We start from the raw sequence: 19172 nt of genomic DNA on the forward strand, positions 1-19172 counted from the left end.
TGTTTGACGGGAAGAGAAAAGAAAACCCCGGACCCAAGAGCCCAAAAATATTAAAAAAAAAAAAAAAAAAAAAAAAAAAAAAAAAAAAGCTACATGGTAGCATGACGGTGGCTTGGCTACTATAGGAAAAAAACCAAACAAACCATGCAACCTTTTTCAAATTGTCATTTTGAAACCAAGAGCGCCCCTTGTCTTCACTGTGGTGGCAGGTCTAAACTATCCTAGTATTACCATTTTTGAATGCACCAACTGTGAAGGGCTGAAAGACTTACTTTCAAAATCCAAGAAAAAATGTGCTGCATTGTGGTCTATGTCCCTGGTTAGCACCTTAATGAGATTACCCATGCCAGCAAACCTAAAAATAAAAATGGCAAAATCATTTAGTTCCAATAATGGATTTTCTTTTGTAAGAAGAGGCCTGGTGTTCAGTTAGGGCTGGCTCCTTGAGGTTTCACAAGTGCAAGTTCACCAACATTAACTTTGTACCTGTGTTGTTCCACCTTTCCTTTCCTTTGCAGAAAGTGGTATGTTATGGGGGTGGAAAAAGGGGGGAAAGATATACACATAAAAGCTAAGTTCCCTTACTATGGAAAATATTTGTACCCAGTTACAAAAGCAGAATGAATAATTCTAGTATCAGGGCTGTTTAATGTTGATCAATGTGTTACTTTGTAGTAACTGCAGTGTTCAAAGCAAAAAATATCAGTTATGGGATAGTGGCAGTTGCATCAGACTTGCTTCTATCAGATTTTGGTCAGCCTCCAGAATCCACAATGAATGAATGCAATACTGGCTAGTAATTCAGTAGGAGTCATCTATCGCCAACAAACATTTTTTCCTCCACCAAACTGGACATGAAATTGAAAAACCACATACAAGTTAACATCCTTCCCTCCGCCCTCTCCTCCCCACCCCCAACCCAACAGGAGTTAATCATGTTTAGAAATATCTTCTTACACTTTTCTGCCACATCCTAACTAAAAGAAATGGAAAGCGGGAGAAAGATTGAAAGCTTTAATTAGAATCATCTAGTTGAAACACAAATTGACATGACAAGGTTTCAAGCATCATCACATTTTAGATGTTCAGTGCTAAAGTAGGAATGCCAAAGTACTTCATGAAAAGGGCTGATTTTTTCAATGTGTTCAGTTCTTCTGGACACCCAATTTGTACATCCCCAGTTTCAATTATGCTTCGGGAGAACCTGCAGAACAGCAACTAGCCATCATAAAAATTCATTGTGGTCATGGTACTGCCAAATGCAAAACACTTACTACTTACCCCCTTCAGTGGCTTCAATAAATTGAAAGGATCTAATGTAGATGTCAAGCTCTTGAAGAAGGGGAGGGGAGGGGGAGTGCGAATAAAATGGATATAGATCAATAGTCTAACTTCTGGACTCAAGGGGAACAATCCAAGAATCAAAATTTGATACCAGATTAGCATACAATATCTGAAATGGTTAATGAATGGTGTAAGACAACTGCAAGTCAGGGTTTTTGAGAAACCTTAAGTTTTCACTCATTCCAACAATGGTTATTTGGAGAGAGAAAGCATAAAACCATGCACTTACAGGATATTGTTACTTGCGGATGCAAGACTGAAGCAGCAAGTTAAGCACTGCATGCAAATGTTTGATCCAATTCTATCAACTGTGCAACCTCTGAATGAAAGCCAGAATTAGAGCAATTTAAGAAGAGGTCAACTGAAAGGCACTAGAACTCAAGGCCACCTACTCCTGCCAACAAGACTAGATTATTTCCTGAATTGATTGCATGATCTGAGAAAAGTCAGGAAAAGGCACAATCCAAGACATTAAAAAAATCATCTCATTTCAAACTACAGCTTATTTTTAGGTATTTCAAATGAAGTTCAAGATCAGAAAGCTATAATCTAAGATCAACATGGCAACTTGATACATATTTATTATCATTTATTCAGCAGAAGATCAGCATAACCCCTAGGACTCCAGCAGCTTCTATTAAGTAAGAAGAGAACCAGAGGTTTACAAAAGCAGCCCTCAGTATTTAAGACTAACGATCTCTAATCTCCTTTACATTATTAAAAAGCTTTTTTAAAAAAAGCAGCACCTACAAGGTTCCCACTAGCCATAAGAATTGCTTCTCTGCATACCTAAAAAGTTTCTTTTTTGGTAGACACAAAATTAAGTTGGGAGAAACAAGATTAATGCATCCGGTAAATACATTTGAAAACCATCATTCCAACCAAGAGAGACAGCTTAAACCTAGGCCACCTCTCCTTCCACTCCCCCAGCTCAAGAATAAGTCATATGATAAATTATTGTATTTTAAGATAATACTAGCTAAGCATTTATTACAGTACATCCATCACACGGCACATTTTGGCACTACCACCTCTCAAAACCATGTCACCTTATGGGAACATGTGCATCAGTTAACTGAAAGTTTAGAGATGAGAGCTCTATCACTACAAGTTTGTGTTACTGAGTAATTTGATTGCATCAGGATTTGTTCCTTTTGTAAGAAGCAGGTGGTGCAAAAAGATTTAGCATAGGCTCTCAAATGAATGGCCTAGTTCAGAAATATCCAAGCTTCCAAATGTGTCAGAGGCTTACCTTTAAACACTCAGTTAGATGGACCTTGCTCTCTGTATTTACACAAACTTCAAATAGGGGTTATAATTTAAATTGGAACCCATATTTTAAGGCTGGGGGGGAGGAGGGGGATTAAAGATAAAGCCCAGAGGCAGAATCCAGTCCAGAGCCCCATCACTTGGCCTGCTAGAGCCACCCACGGGTCTTGGGCTAGACCCGCAATCAGACCGGCCCTGTGCACTGCATGCAAGCAGATTCAAAGTGTGCTTTACAGCATGCAACAAGCAAGGCTGGTGGAAGGCACTCGTAGCACCTGCACCTGACCACCCCTTATGCACTGGATCCAGTGTGCAAGGCAAATCTGGCCCACAGACTTCCCCCATGCTACTTGTCCAGACCACTAAGGCCAGCTGAGTTTGACATCCCTGTTTAAGGGTTTTGGACTAATTTTTTTAAAAGTTCTGTATTGGCAGATTTTTCATGTGATGCAAGGGAGCAGAATGAGTATAACTACGTATTTCACAAGCATAATTTTGAAGGCTTTCTTCATTGAAGAAGTGTTCAGATGCTAAACTGATAAGCAGTTGGGGGCTTGGCAGAACTGAGGAAACAAATTCCTTTGCAAAGCTTCACCTGGGCAATCAAGGCAAAGTGAGACTTGCTGAATGCCACACAGGAAGTCTGCAACAATCAGAGGTCCAAGGCATCAGTCCAGTGAATTAATTGACAAACCAAATCCCCCTCAAGTGTTAAAATTATGCATAATACCACTATGTAATCTGCCTGGAGATGCTTTTAAAATTTGAAGCATATATGTGATCACCGATTACTACTTTTGTGTGTATCGTTTGATTCACTGAAACCTCCCACCAATTTTTTCAATGCTAAAAATAAGCCTTTATTCATTTTTACTTTGACAAGGCTTGCTTTGGTCCAGCAGGATAATAGTCATCTGTCAGACATCTCCTGGTTCAAAACGCCTTCATACAACAAAATTGTGTCCTACAGGAATCTGACTCCAGTTTCTTTTCTAAGAACATTAACAAATGTATCATTGCCATGCTTCACTGAAGCCCTACTATTAAACACCACAGAATACACACTAGTTTTAGAAATAAAGATGAGATTACTTAGAGGTAAAAACAGCCTTGTGAATTTCTTCCAGAGTCACACAAAAGATTCATTCATTTTCCCTTTTTTTATTTATTTTTTATTATTATTACTCTACCCAACTATGACCAGAGGGCAAGCACTGCACAAACACAATGATACTTGCATTTTTCATTTTGTACCAGTTCAACTATGGAGGTGTCCAAGAACATCACTAAAATGAAGTTTGAGCAAAATCAACAGTAAATCTAATTATTACTAGGGAACATCCTCAAATACAGGGGAGCCAAAGATACATCATAGAAGCCTATTTCTTTGGTGCCGTGGGTCTCAGACTGGCCTCACGCACTGCAGACAGCACATGCTGGCCCCAGCTCTGCATGCTGCATGAAGCATATAGAGCCAGTCTAGTGTGCCCTGCATGTGAAACAAGGGACTCAAGGCAGCCCCCCCACTCTCGACCTGGAAAGTTTGTTCTAATAAATACAAAATGTGCAGGCGTAACACTAAAGAGAGTGAAAGGCTAACAAAAAGCAACCTATATTGTATTGCTGTTCTTAATTGGCAAAAGGAGTCACTAATCACAAAATGACAAACTCTATGCCAGTTGTTTTAGGCATTATATAAATACTAAGAAGGACAAGAATGCTGCCATTAAATACTAATAATTAATTCAAGACAAAATACAACATGTGCTTGTTAAAAAACAGAAACAAGGCAGAATGAATATAGTGGCTAGTGCACAATTTGATGTTTCTGAATAGATTATAAAACACAGGTTATTTAACAGGAAAACTTGGACAAAACTGGAAATAAATAATAATGACTGTAATGCATTTGTTAATGAATTGCTATTTTCCTTGCATTTGGAAGTTACAGCTTACCAAGTTATTAAAGCAAGCTAGTATTCAACAAAAAATAAATCCACTATTTTTCTATACATTTCAAAAGAAGGAGCTCTATAGAAAGAGAAGACATGATAAAATCAGAGAGGAAAAAATGCTACTACTACTATCTGTCCAAATAAACCCTGATTGTCCCTACGAAGGTGTCTGCAATTGCCTACAGCACCAACAGTATTTCAGCACAATGACCAAACCACGTGGAACAGGTTGTGGGAAATTGAAGGACTCGTCAAGAACGCAATTTCAGACTTGACCTACTTTCACAAAATAAGACATACGGAATGCCACATTTGATTATAATGATTTGGCCCATTACAGCCTTATGGGCCTTATGTGATGGTGAGCGCACTGTCATGATCAGACAAGCGGAAAGAAAAGGCATATTTTCAAAACAAGACTTGCACGCATGCCCTTCATGCTGAAAACACCCCTGACAGATTTCAGCTTTTTACCGATTCCAGAAGAAATCTAATGCAAGTACATGATGTAAACAAATTCCCAAGCACCAGAGAATGTTTCCCGGAGGAGAACTGTACATTAATAAGTACTTTGTTCCCAGCTGGTGAACAGAAAATATTTCTATAGTATTTCCGTAAGAAAATGGCAAGAATAAAAGAATGGTTAAGTCTGAATGTTGTGAGGCAGAAAAATGCCATACTTTTTAGATTAAGCAGCTACAAAAAGGTCTCATCAACAGCTACATAAAGGAATACCGAAAGACATTTGCAATCACTGAGGCCATTTGTTTAAATAATTTATTTGATCTTTGTAGAGGTTAACACGCACCAAAATATTTTTCTCGTGGCTTATTATTTAGTACTTAACTGACAACGTTTATTTCAGTTATGCTTAAGATCAACTGGAATATTCAACATTTGAGGTCTTGTGCTTAATTACAAGGTACTACCTAAAAACTCTAGGTTTTGTATATTAGGTCTTCATCCTCTAACCCACAGAAATGCAAAAACAGAGCAAAAAGATTTTTTTTTGTGGGAAATTGGATAGTAGGGAAGTTTTTTTTACTGAAGAGTGCTTCAGTATGATCTCTAGTTAAATGGTATCAAATACCTAATAAGTTACCTGTATTAAAAAACAGATATAGAGGGAGTACAGAGACAGAGGGGAGCCCAGGTGAGGTGAGAAGGGAGAAAGTGGGAGAGAGGGAAGACACGGACCTCAGTTTGGCAACCTTAGGGCAAACTGCACATTGTTATTTTTGTACATCACAACTTAGTCTAAACGTGATTAATAGCTACCTTTTGAGTAAATTATGTGCCTGCATTATCTCTGACACACAAGGCCCTCAGCAATACATGTCATCATAAAGCCAACTGGATTTTCTCCCCTCATGAAATGTTCACTTGGAAAAAAAGATGTAATACTTTGAAGATTTATAACTTTTTTAAATCCACAGCAATGGTTATAGTTACATACAGCTGTCAATGATAACATCAGAGACAAGTTTGTAAACAGCGCTACAGGATTTCACAGAGGATCTTTATGGTCTCTTTTTCAAAGTTGTTTTCCTCTCCAATGAGGGCATGTGAATGAACAGGAAAATTAAGAAGTGCATCTATTGAAAACACACTTCTTTCCAAAAGATACCCAAAATGTAAAATTATCAGTCAGTAACTGCTTCTGGCCTGCATACTGGGCACGTCTACATGCGACATTTACTGCACAGTTAACCAATTAACTTTGGAGTAAACATCTTGGCATCTACATGGGTGCCCCTATTAGGGCACACAAAACTAATAAACTCTGCAGCGGGATAGTACTTGTAAAATACAAGGATGCTGCCCTGGCAGGCTGAGGCACAAGGGTGCTGTAGAAGTGCACGGCTAGCTGGCAGGCATGTCTACACATGCACTAACATGTGTACACATGCTGCCCGATGGCTAGCCCCACACCGAAGCACCCTCGTGCCTCAGCCAGCCCCTCCACAGCACATGGAGTCCAGTGGGAGCAGCCCAGGGCTGGAAGGCTGACCCCCCAGATCCCCCGTCAGCTCGAGCTGTTCTGACCAGGCTCCATATGCTACACATGAATAAACTCCAGAGCAATAAGCTCCGGAGTTTGTGTGCATTAATCGCACGTGTAGACGTGGCCATTGAGTTCTCCTTCTGTCAATTCTAGTAGTTGGGGGTAGGAGGGAGTAGTAGTTCTACTAATGTTTATAGCTGCTATTCATTTAGATGGAGTAACCTTTCAAAAGAAATATCAGTCTTAAATTTTTATAACCTAATTTTATCATCGCTGCAGTGAGTTTAACACAGAAAAAAGGCCAGTTCAAAGAGACAGATATTTAGTCTGAACCAAACACTGAACAAAGTAAAAATAAGAACTGTCAGGGTTTATGTATGTGGAAGATTACTGCAGCACAAGATTTTTAGTGTACAATTTACTTTCAAGAGCACATTTTACAGCTTGATAGCCTCATCTGACACGCATTATGTATTCTTTTTCCAGTACTGACATCTAGTGGTAGCTCTTGAACGTGTCAATAAATGTATTATAAAGAAGTAAAACAATATCAATGGTTCACTGAAGTTTCACACAGTTTATTTTTTATTCTGTGGCAAAAATATCCCACTAAAGTGATTAACTTTAATGCCATTTTAGTTCTGCAGCCATGAAGTAATTCACACCTGCTCAATAAAACAGTGAAAGAGATAGCTGGAGGGTACTATATAACAGTTTACAGATTATAGACGTGCCAACCTCAGTGGCTGTCCACTAATATTAAGCTGTCATAAGCATACTCTAAAATTAGAGGGCAACTTTAATGAGAGAAAAGAGGTTTTTGCATAGTTGATATACCATCCTTCCTTCCAAGAAGGAAAATGGAGAACCACGGCATTGACTGTGTGCTGTGAATCATTTCAACAGGCCCTTAAACTGCATTCTGTTTCTTCCCCTACAGATATTAGATGCTCCACAAGCTTCTTAAAAAGGCAGGAGATCCAAAGTCTTGTCTACATGAGAAAGCAGACCATCATACTTGGAGTAGGATATTTTGGTTCTGCAACAACTATTCCAGAATAGCTCTCAGTTTAGATAATGCTACTCTGGAATAATTACTTTAAACAAAGTTAATTTTACCAGTCACAAAAGCCAATAAATCACACCACTTTATATTACAGCTGATAAATGGGTACATTTATTCCTGGAACATGCACATCTGAGATTAAGAGAACTATTAAAAAGTATCAGTCAATACTTTCTCTTTCCAAAAGGCATGAGCTAAAAAATGTACCATTTATCATAATCCCGAATCTTTATACATAAAGACATCTTTAAATGCAATTAGTTACAGAATACTTATGCTCAAGTATAAAATGTCTAGGGCTTCGGATTTCAATCCTTCAAATAAAAATGCTTTTGTAGTACTTAATCTCCTCCTGCAGAGGTCACTCATTTACTACCTGACCTTGCAGATAAAAGGATAATAATCACTCAGAGTACATGTTTCTTCCGATACCCCTAAGCAACCACTTTCACAGCTACACTATATATCATCACATCAGCGGTGATTCACTAGCTTTAAATGTCACAAGGTGATGGCACCAGAGTAGCAAGTTTGTTTCCTTTCAATCACTCCATTAAGATGTTTTTATCTCCTTAAAAGTTGGTCAGTTTTTATTAGTGCTTTTAAAAGAGATCTGAGAGATAAACTCGGTGAAATATGGCTGCTAGAAACATTTGAGAGGAAGAAGCACTTGATGCCTCTCAGATTTACACTGAAAAACCAAACCCTGGATCTTTTATGAAACCTAAATTTTGAAACAGTCAGTGTGAGGAATGTGTTGAAATGTGAATCTAAAGTGATTACCTGTTGAATCTGCTAATGCTAATGGCAATGCAGTTTTACTTTATTTCCAATATATCCTGTGCCAGCCAGTCTGGCAGCACTTTCCCACATTTATGGCTCGAGTCATTTATTTATATTTTTATTCCAGGGCCTCATAAAAGTCAGTGCAAGGGCTGTTTTGCTCTTTTTGCAAAGCACTGTGTGTTTGAATTGTAGAGAAGTTTGTATTTGGTAGACTCACTAAAGGATTTTGGACTTCAGAGCTCTCAGTCCAGCATCACAATTTATCTTTAAACTCACTTTTAAAAGGTGCAGCAAGGGGAGGAGTCTTGGGGTTGTTTTTTTTGTTTGTTTGCTTTTTTATGAAGACACTTATGTGTTCTGGGTATTATCTGTTTAAGTTTACAAATCCTCATTCTTCAAGACATTAAAAGCATTTTCAATCCTTACCTCTGTTCTGAGGTCGAATACCTACTCCTTTACCGTACTTTACACGTAAATTTCAAATCATCAAGAAAAACTTCCTTCTCTGCCTTAAAACTAGCCAAGCTCCCAGAAGACTTAATTTTTTTCCCCCTTCCTATTTGACCAAATGCCCAGTTCTCCTCATACTGGATTACGGAACTTCACATGCCTCAATTAACAGAGTTTATTATTAAAACATTAGAATTCTGGCAAGGTTCATCAGTTGTACAAACTACCTTGTTAAATAATGAAAGTATGTGTAGTTTCCACGCATTGAACCTAAAAAGCAATAAGAAGCTGAAACTAGTGCAAAAAACTCAAGAGCTTAAAAACTGGTAACCCCTACCCCCCTTAATTTAGGGCAGCAATCACTAGTCACTGTGGACAAATGTGGTCATGACAAATGATAATTTTCCAGACATGCAAGTGATAGATTTAAACACCTTGTTTACATACCTAGCTTGGAGGATTTTTTTTTGCACATCAACCAATACATGAGAGAGGCACAGGGTTTAAAAGATATACAAAACTGGTCTTTAATGTTACATTACAGTTGTAAAGGATTACCCTGTATCCTTGTAAGGAATAACTAAGCCAGCTTCAAAAGTCCAAGCATAAAGATAACACTTTTTCTCTACAGCCTTTCAATCCCTGTACCTACAAAAGTAGGTTCTTGCATTTTGGTGGGAAAAGCCATAATATTAACCAGAACAGTTCTCTATTTCCAGTGTATCTGTGCCATCAGAAATTGGCAATCTGAATAAGGGTAATACAATAACACTATTTATATCTGTTACATCAACTTCTGAGACTGACAGCAGGACACATACATCTGTTTCTGACCTGTTCTGATATACACCTTGCAAAGAAAATTCATTTGACTTTTCACATTTCTCAACCTTAGCCCTAACATTTCTTGACTGCCAAGTTACAAGCTTCCAAGATGAAGACATAGTATTTTACTAAATATATTAAATGCTTTGAAGGAAACACTAAGAATTTTTAATATTTGGATGTCATTTTCATACTTTACATATGATCTGCAAGCAGACCAGGCATGTTTACATATAGTTTATTTTGTATTCTTCATAATGTGTTTCTCTCTGTTGTTATGCCTCCAAGACCAAGCAGAGGCACTTTCACTTAATATTATCTTCAGTGGAAACGAACGTAGCGTTTGACAAATATTGTATTTATTTGCAACATTAGATTGAGGAGAACTATATTAACTGGCGTAGCAGGTCACTCACTTGGATCCTAGACCTCAAAATGCACTAAACCATTGGGAAGATGGAGTGGAAAGGGTAGAAGAGGGAAGCAGACAGTTTATTCTGTTTTTGTTTTACATTGGCTCCAATGAATTTAAAACATATCGTGGATACCCTCTTGACTGATGTGTTACTGTTTCCTCATAAATTTTTTAAACATGAATTTAAAAAATATCATGGATACCCTCTTGACTGATGTGTTACTGTTTCCTCATAAATTTTTTAAACATGAATTTAAAAAATATCATGGATACCCTCTTGACTGATGTGTTACTGTTTCCTCATAAATTTTTTAAACATGAATTTAAAAAATATCATGGATACCCTCTTGACTGATGTGTTACTGTTTCCTCATAAATCAGAAGGTCACTTGATTTAAAAAAACCCAATCCTGTATATTCTAAAGCAGGGGCAGGCAAGGTCTGGCCTGCAGTGGACTGCACTTCCCAGCAGCCCCTGCCCACGCAACTGGGGCTGGTTTCCATGGAGACCCCAGCTGCAGCTGCACTGTGATAGCACCCAGCCAGGGTTTCTGTGAAGACTGGCCCCAGGAGCGCTGGCAGACCACGCATCAGGGTGGGAAGCTGCTCCGGGGCTGGGCTGGGATCTTGCAGCAGTGACAGCGTGGTCCGGAGCTGGGTTAGAGTCACACAGGTAGTGGGTCACAGCTCTACCTTGGCTCCTTGCAGCAGTGACAGCATGGTCTGGAGCCGGGGCAGAGCCACGACCCGCTGCCTGCATGCCCCTACCCAGAGCAAACAGACTGCAGGTCATGGCTGTGCCTGGCTCTGGACCATGATGTCACCACCGCAAGATCCCAGCCCGGCCCTGGAGGAGCTCCCTGCCCAGCCGCACACATTGCCAGCACTGCTGGGGCCGGTATCCACAGAAACCCTGGCCCCACACTATTAAAGCCCAGCTACTGCAGGGATCTCCATGGAAACCAGCCCCAGCCAACACAGGCAAGGGTTATTGGGAAATGGAGTTCAACCATTGGTTGGTTCCACTATTTGCCCACCCCTGTTCTAAAGAGATCCCAAGTTTTGGAGTGGTTTTTGTGAGGAGATGGGGAAAGTCTGAAAAAGGGTCAAGAATCTCACAAACATCACTTAAAGGTTAGTTTTATAGAAAAGGAAAAAAAAATAAAAGCTTTAATGGCACAGCAAATCCTTCTGCAAAAAAAATCCAAGACCGCGACCTTTTCAAGAGTTGACAACTTCCATGGAGAGAAGAGTATAGAAAAAAAATTTAAAGTTAGTAATTACCCAAGAGCAGGAAGTTAGTCAAATGTCACATTACTACAATGCCTATTACCCAGAAATGAAGATGAAATTAAGGCTTTGGAAAAGGCAGCTGAGTTACAAAACCATCAAAATATTAAATGTATACCTCCCAATTATTATAGTATATTCTATTGTAATCACTTCACTAATAGCTCACTCCTACTAAGAGTTCTAGTAATTGTAACTGAAGGGAGGAAATATCTTGTTATTAAAATACTAACCCAGGAGTCATACAATCAAGTTATTCCAATTTCTTTTGGGGGGAGGGGAGGGCACCTCCTATAGGATCAGCTCAAGTAATTTAATACCTCTATGCTTCATATTCCCATATGAAAAAAAGTTTTACTAGACTTGCTCATATCCTAGTATATTATTGTTTCCTAAACGTAACATTGGACGAGTGTGAAGATATCTTTTGGCAATACTTTCATTGTTGTCAATATCAGACAAAGAATGAAAGGACAAAAAGTTAGACATGAAGGATGTATAGTTCTTTTCCTGCAATTCAAATACTTTCTTTTTGATGTTTCATCAAGAGACAGGATTTACTTTTAGGATTTACAGCATCAGTGTGTTTGTTATTTTCAATCTCTCTAATGTAGGCAAATATGTCAACTCACCACCACGCAAGCATGTAGCTTCAATACAACGTTGTACTAGCTTACAACACTAAAAGGTGAAATGGTTGGTAAGCACACACCATTTGACAGTCTTAAAAGCTTGTCCAAGACGTGCCTGGTCTTGATGATAAAACAGTTGGTGTTAGGAATATCGTGAAGCAGGTGTCACTATGGCCACATAAGAATCATTCTTTGTTATGCAATACTAACCTGAATAAATAAAGTTCTCTCTAGATCTTCCCAAGAGCATAAGAAACAGCCCCTGAAGATCATTACTATTTGAAGTGCCTTTCACAGATATACCACTGACAGTCCATGATGTCTTAAATGGAAGACATTTCAACAGGCCTTCTTTTAAGCTGTCTTAAATCTTCAACTTAACAGTAGAGGAATGAATTTGACTGGTGAAAGAGAAATGTAAAAGGAGGAAACCCGTCTCCTCTCTGGCAAGACACTGTATAAAGTAAATCTTAACGAAAGGTTAAATAAATATGACATATTTATATTTCCCCTTCTACCTTCTGAAGAAATAAAAGATATAATAAATAAGCCTATTCATAGACCAGAGGAATGTATTAAAGAATTCCCCAGTAACTGATGTAAATTTCTAATTAACACAGCCATTTGGGGTTTTTTCCTTCAGTGTAAAATAAATACTAATTTACCAATTTTCTTCTATTTGCAGTCATTAAAAAAGTGTATAATTCTAGTCCCCTTAGCCAATTACTTCCTCACAAACAAAAGTACATAAGAGATCATTTGCAATTCTTACCTACAGCCAGTGCTGTTCTTTTCTTGGCCCCCAGCTGTTTAAAAAAAAAAGAAAAGAAAGATTATGAAACAATATATTCTTCTACACTGAAAATGTTTCACTATTAAAAAGATGCCACATATCTTTATAAGATATGCATCTATTTGATCCACTGTGCTTTTCTTTTGAAAGTACTGCTTTTTAAAAATCAAAGGTGTCTTCCAATGTGCCTTTCACCTTTTAAAGTTAGTTTAAACAAAGGGCTTGAAACTACTTTCTAGTTTGCTTTACTTATGCATATCTAAATGGAACAAGAATTATGGTGCAATTATTTTGCAAACCTAGATTCAAATATGTTTAGAGAAGGAACTTGCTAGTCTCAGTTTAACCATTAGTACAAATGACATCAAAGTTAGAGCCCCAATGCTGCAATTAAATGACACTCAAGAAAGTTCAAGTTCTGCAAGAAATTAAAGTTTACCACAGACCTACCACGATGCCGATATACTCAAAACAAAATTTCAGGGTCCTGCACTCAGAGCATACCTCTACATAAAGGCTGCACCCTTGACAGACCTGTATAATACACCAGGGCACAAAGCTCCTGAACAGTCTTTGCGAGCCATTGGTCTAACATGTATTACATTAGTATTTTGCAGAAGACTGTTGGGCAAGCTGATGCCTTACAGAGTAACTCGTCCAGAAAGGCATCTTATGGCTAAGGTTAAAAAGAAATGCTGAAAACATGTCAACAGCATGTCAAAAGGCAGCAAGAAATGACAACTAAATCAAAAATTAGCTCAAGCTAGAATTTACACCATTTGTCTACAACAGTGGTGCTCAACCTTCTTCCTTGGAGGGTCAGATGGGCAGTGCCCAGTCCATCTACAGGTTGGATGTGGCTGGTAGCCTTGATCTAGTGCCTAGGGCCCCACCTGAGCCATATGGGAGAGAAGGAAGAGTAACCCAATCCCAACCTGGCCCCTAGGGAGGAGAGGGGTGCGACTCAGCCCTGATTCAGCTGAGCAGGGGGAAGGGGATGTGGTCCTAGCAGCATGGTCTGGCCCCAGCCTGGTTGTGCTATGAGAGGGGGCATGGGAATTTGGCAATGGGTAAGGGTAACTGCTCCCATGCTGCCAAGTTTCCCAACCTGTGGAGAGCCCCATGGGTCGGATGCAGTGGCTCCACAGGCCAAAAGTTGAGCATCCCTGGTCTACGGTATTTTCCCCGAGACCATAGCTGACAAGAAACAGGCTCAGAAGTGCAAGTAGGAGGGAGGGGAAACAGAAGCCACAAGGTGGGATAGACCTCCATACAAATACTCATGACTGGTCAGGACCTACAGATAGTATAAGCCAGCATATATAGGAAATGAATGAGAAACTTTAGAAAATGTTCTGAAGCCATCAGTTTTTGCTGGCTCCTGTACACACACACACACACACACACACGCGCACGTGCTTACCCGCATGATCTGGCGACTACAGGGCAGACCCTACAATAAGAGACCGTGGGACCTGAACCTGTTCAGCCTTCACAAGCGAAGGCTGAGGCAGGACCTGGTGACAGTCTATAAACTCACTAGGGGGAACCAGAAGGGCTTGGGAGAGACCTTGTTTCCCCTAGCACCCCCTGGCATAACAAGGAATAACGGCCACAAGTTGTTGGAGAGTAGGTTTACATTAGACATCCGTAAGAACTACTTCACAGTTAGGGCGGCTAGGATCTGGAACCAGCTTCCAAGGGAAGTGGTGCTGGCTCCTACCCTGGGGGTCTTTAAGAAGAGGCTTGGTGCCTACCTAGCTGGGATCATTTGAGCCGTTTTTTCTCCTGCCCTGGCAGGGGGTCGGACTTGAAGATCTATAAGGTCCCTTCCGACCCTACTTCTATGATTCTATGATATAGACAGATACACACACACACACACACACACACACACACACAACACTTGGATGTACCTTCAGTACTTTCAAAAGGTCATGTGTGCTAAATGCTGTGTTAAGAAAAGGGGTCACAAACAGGTGTCAGGGCATCATAGTAACCCTTTTTCTTTCCTTTAATACTTTCCTTAAAAAACTAACTTGTTCTAGTCCTTACACTTGCAGACATTCTCAAAATTTTAAAGCAAAGCAAAACACTGAGGTCCCTCTAAATAAATTCATCACTGAATTGGAACTTAGCCTGAGGAGCAGTGATCATGACCCCATTATGTTCAATAAAGTCAAAGAGGATGGTCCTGTCCCAAGCCAATCCAACCCACACAGAGCCACACCCCCTTCAAAAGACTATTTTCCTAAAGCTGAAAGCACCAAGTCAAACTGATCAAGAGGAAAAAAAATAGAAAACATGAAAGAAAAAACTGATGTTCTTTAAAGACAAGTTTTAAATTTAGGAAACATCACTGTTCTACATTATTGAGAAACAATTTTGTCCAAGACCCCATGCAGGTTCATTGCTGAAGGTAGAAATTAGTAATATATAACAAATAAGGAAAAAAGGAAAGATACAGCAATCAAAGCTGAACATGTAGAAAACAGATAATGAAAGGAAAATTTACAGCTGGCAGGGCCAAGGCAATCATTTTATGGAAACGGGTGTCAAAACAAACCCCACCATGTTCTCTGAGACGATAAATTTGTTTAACAAAAGATAACCACATAAAATGTACTGTACCCACAGGGCTTGACCTTTCCAACATGTGAGCCAGATAGAGCACATGAGGCCAGCCTTGTGCACCAGATGACGAGCATTGACCAACCAAGCACACAGTGGAGCTGTGCACCAGCCCAATCAAGTGCTCGTGGGGCTCCCCATGAGTTCAAGTAGGCCTAGTTTAGCTATCCAAGAACTACTGCTACACATTTATGGTAGAATTGAAAGAGCTGCCAGGCTTGCTACAAATCTGAAGGAAATTCAGACATTGCATTATAGGGAAAGAATATGGTAGACTGCTATACCCAGCTCTTATGCATGAAAAAGACTACTACAAAGAATTCAGAAGCTTTATGTTTCACAGTGACATTTACGTATACACACAAAGCCTAAACGTACTCAAAGTGACAAAGCAATTACATTACACTTGCTATTAACAGCAATTGATACTTTTCCTCACTCACAGGAGATGCATCTCAAGAGGCTCATCTCTCCTTAACAGAGACTGCTTAACAGACACTGAAGAAAAGTGGCTAGTAGTCACACTTCTTAAAAAACAGTTTTATACAGAAGCTATGATTCACACATTACATAGCACAATAGCTTACTCAGACTCTACAGATGATAAAGATATTTGAAAGGTGCTGCCTACTTATAGCTGTGTCATCTATAGCAGATTTACACCCCTTAAGAATTCCAAACGCAGGAGTAAGCGTACACATGGGCTGGGGAGCAGCCCTCTTTCATTTTGAGATAACTTGCTTGTGATGCTCATTTCCTAGATCAAAGCTTAGCTGAAAATCCAAAAGAAATACTGAAGAGTGACATTAAATAAAAAAGGGAACAAAAAAGAAAGACCAACTGCTCCCATCTAGGCATTAAACTTGAGATCTGAGATGGCAAATTCTTCTCATCAATGAAAAAGCAGGCTCAGCCTTAAGTCACCAGAAAGTTCTTTGTTCTCAAAGTAGGCCACCATTTTCTGATGTTTAAACAGCTTCTGGGTTCTCCCTGTAAGAACCAGCAATAGTAAATGAGGGGCTAAATTTACCTTGCTCTCAAACACTTTCTTACCAACTTCTGCAGACTCTTCCCTCCCAACCGGATACATTTTGCATGCCTAGGCCTGGAGTGATTCACCATTATAAGTATTTTACAAGGAACTGTTGCAAATGGAGACAATTCAAAAAAAGTGAAGATGAATTCAATGAGGATTAGCTACGAGTAACAATACCTACAAGCATACTCCAGATATCAACTGCAACAGCTCCCCTGTGACCATCTATATTAATATTTTTAATTACTGGATCCCCTCTTTGACGTTCTCTTGCTTCGTCCATTTACGAAGCGACCTTGGAGCCCAAGCAAGTGATTCCACAGCTCTATGATTTTGTCATACAAACTTCATTTTGTTTTAAAGCTGTAAGAGTTGTAGATTTCATTGAGTCAATCCAGCCTTTTAAAACAGCATTAGCGTGATGGTGGAAACATGCAGAGACAGGTCGCCTGCCCCAAGGAGCTTATAACAAGACTAGACAATTTGAATGAACAAGTCACAAATGCAAAAGAATTCGAAGGCCTTTGCCAGTTCCACATTTATCAACACTACCACTTTTAGCAGCTCCTAAAAGTTCAAATTAAGCTCACCTGACTTGAAGCTAAATGTATACAAATGGAAGGGGAGGGAGGGGAGAGCTTTGGAGCTTACAATTTAGTGGTTTATACCAATGGGATAAACCAGGGTTTTGTCAGTGCATCTTCAGGAGCAAAAAACATTGGAAGGAGGGTGTTAAAGAAGGTGCGAAGAGCAGAAGGTTGTCATTTAGGACAGACGAAAGCAGAAGAATGAGAGGAAGAAGCCTATGGAGGAGTCCTAGGACTTGCCTATCCAGTTGCTGGGGGGGGGGAGAGTTAAAGCCATTTCAAACTCTCTTTACCTACCTGACTCAAGCACTTTATTAGGGTAAAACTGCAGCCATGCTAGCAGTTGCAGAAGTTTTAGCTACAGGCTGTTTCCAGATAGTTAATCTGGTATAAAAATTATGTCTAAAAGGTTCCTGGTTACAGCTCCTAGGTGCAAGACAGTGGTTTCCAATCAAAGTGACAAGACCCTTTTAAGGGTGATGCACTATATTAGTGCTGTCAGGTACAAACGCCTACAGATGATTCACAAGATGAATGATTCCTATTTGAAATCTCTGGGTTTATGTCAAAAATATTTCTGACCTGTTGCAACCTGAGCTCTCAACAATTTATATTGTTCCATGATTTTCCTGCAGTGAAAAAGTGTGAAAGTTAAGAGCTGGTACTCTCTGAGGGATGCTTTGAGTCTAACAAAGGTTAAGAACCATTGGCATGGAGGGAAAGGACAAAACAGGTGTTTGCAATTTGGGCCTAGAAGGTGGCACAACTACAAAACTGTACAAAGCCGCCTTTTGCTAGGCCGCGCAGGAAAGAGTTTTCTTGGGATCCAATCCAGTACTGTAAATAGGAAGCCCAAGACGCTCTCCCTTAAAGTCTTACCTTTTCCCACTCCAAATTCAAGATGCACTTATTTAACCTTCTCTCCATTAAAACATAGCACAAATGGAAATAAAAATTAAGAGCAATTAAAAGTGGACTTGCAATAAATGTCAATACTGCCAGTTCCACCCATCCCTGCTACTTTGAGGCTTGGCTGGCTATTCATAGCCATCAAAATAGCAAAATGAATGCCATAAATTAGAATATTGCTTTTTGAAATGCTTGAATATTACAAAGTTCTTGAAAAATACAAAGCCAAAAATTTAACTGAAAAAAAAAAATGCGCGCGCACAAAGCATCTCCATGTCTGTCATACAACGCACCTGACCTAAATCCTAGCTCATGTTTTATGATAAATTTAAGGCCTCTAGATCACTGATCGGGGTGGCGGGGGGAGAAAGATCAGAAATATGTTTAATATCGGAGGGGAAAATGAGACCAAGTGGAGGTCTATTAAAAGGACAAGGAAGAACAAGGCCAATGACAGATGGATCAGAATGAATAAAAATGCTTTGGACAGCAAAATCCTGGTCCAAATATCAGATTGGGAAGCAATCGCTTCCCTTGTGGTAGCTGTCAACCTGATAGCTTTCTAAATATCAAGTGTTAATTATGCCCAGCTCTATGAGGACATTTAAATATAGAAGTGTTTTTTCTAGACACCAGAGAGCAGCTTTTTTTCCAGAGTAACCCAAAATATGATTTACACAGTTTAAACAACCAATTCAGTTGTTCTGTGCTTTCCTCACACATTCTCATAACTTCTCAAATTGTTACAAAAAAACCAAACATAACATACTGAAGTACAGCCATACGCAGCATGGCTATATAGCATGGCTATATAGTAACTATATAGCTCACAGGACATGGCACAAGGACAAGGAAGAATGTTTTGGCTGCAGACACAAAAACATTGAGGTACTCCTGTCCAACTGCATGGAGACCTGAACGCACAAACAGGGGCTTTATTTAAAATTTCATCCTTGAAGACAATTGAAAGGTATTCATCCTTTTGAGAAAAGGTGACTTTTAGGAGTGTGCAAAACGGGCCATATTCAATTCAGATTTGGCCATGGACACAGCTTTAAATGTTTTTTCTACATACTTTGAGGTACCCGGCGGAGCTTGTGAATATTGTGATACTGGGGAGATGGAGCATGCCACAAGAGAGTGGGCCCCCGCGTGCTTGGCGGCAAACCCAGAAGTGGA

The 19172-nt window shown here is 39.6% G+C and overlaps 1 protein-coding gene across 7 annotated transcripts in view; it reads right to left on the reverse strand.

Annotated features, from left to right (window-relative positions):
* FAM49B (family with sequence similarity 49 member B) overlaps positions 1–19172 on the reverse strand; it is a 106080-nt gene that overhangs the window by 36182 nt on the left and 50726 nt on the right. For 3 of the 7 annotated variants that reach the window (XM_019528162.1, XM_019528163.1, XM_019528164.1), the window contains 2 exons: positions 12810–12843; positions 273–355 (listed from right to left, as the gene is read on the reverse strand). In XM_019528162.1, coding sequence (XP_019383707.1) covers positions 273–345 — 73 coding nt within the window. In that variant the 5' untranslated portion in view covers positions 346–355; positions 12810–12843. Of the gene's footprint in view, positions 1–272; positions 356–12809; positions 12844–19172 lie in introns of those variants that run through there. The other 4 variants (XM_019528159.1, XM_019528160.1, XM_019528165.1 and 1 more) reach the window with 2 other exon arrangements.

The sequence above is a fragment of the Gavialis gangeticus genome, unplaced genomic scaffold (genome assembly GCF_001723915.1).
Source record: "Gavialis gangeticus isolate Ggan-Ray unplaced genomic scaffold, GavGan_comp1, whole genome shotgun sequence".
In the NCBI taxonomy this organism is placed as follows: Eukaryota; Metazoa; Chordata; order Crocodylia; family Gavialidae; genus Gavialis; species Gavialis gangeticus.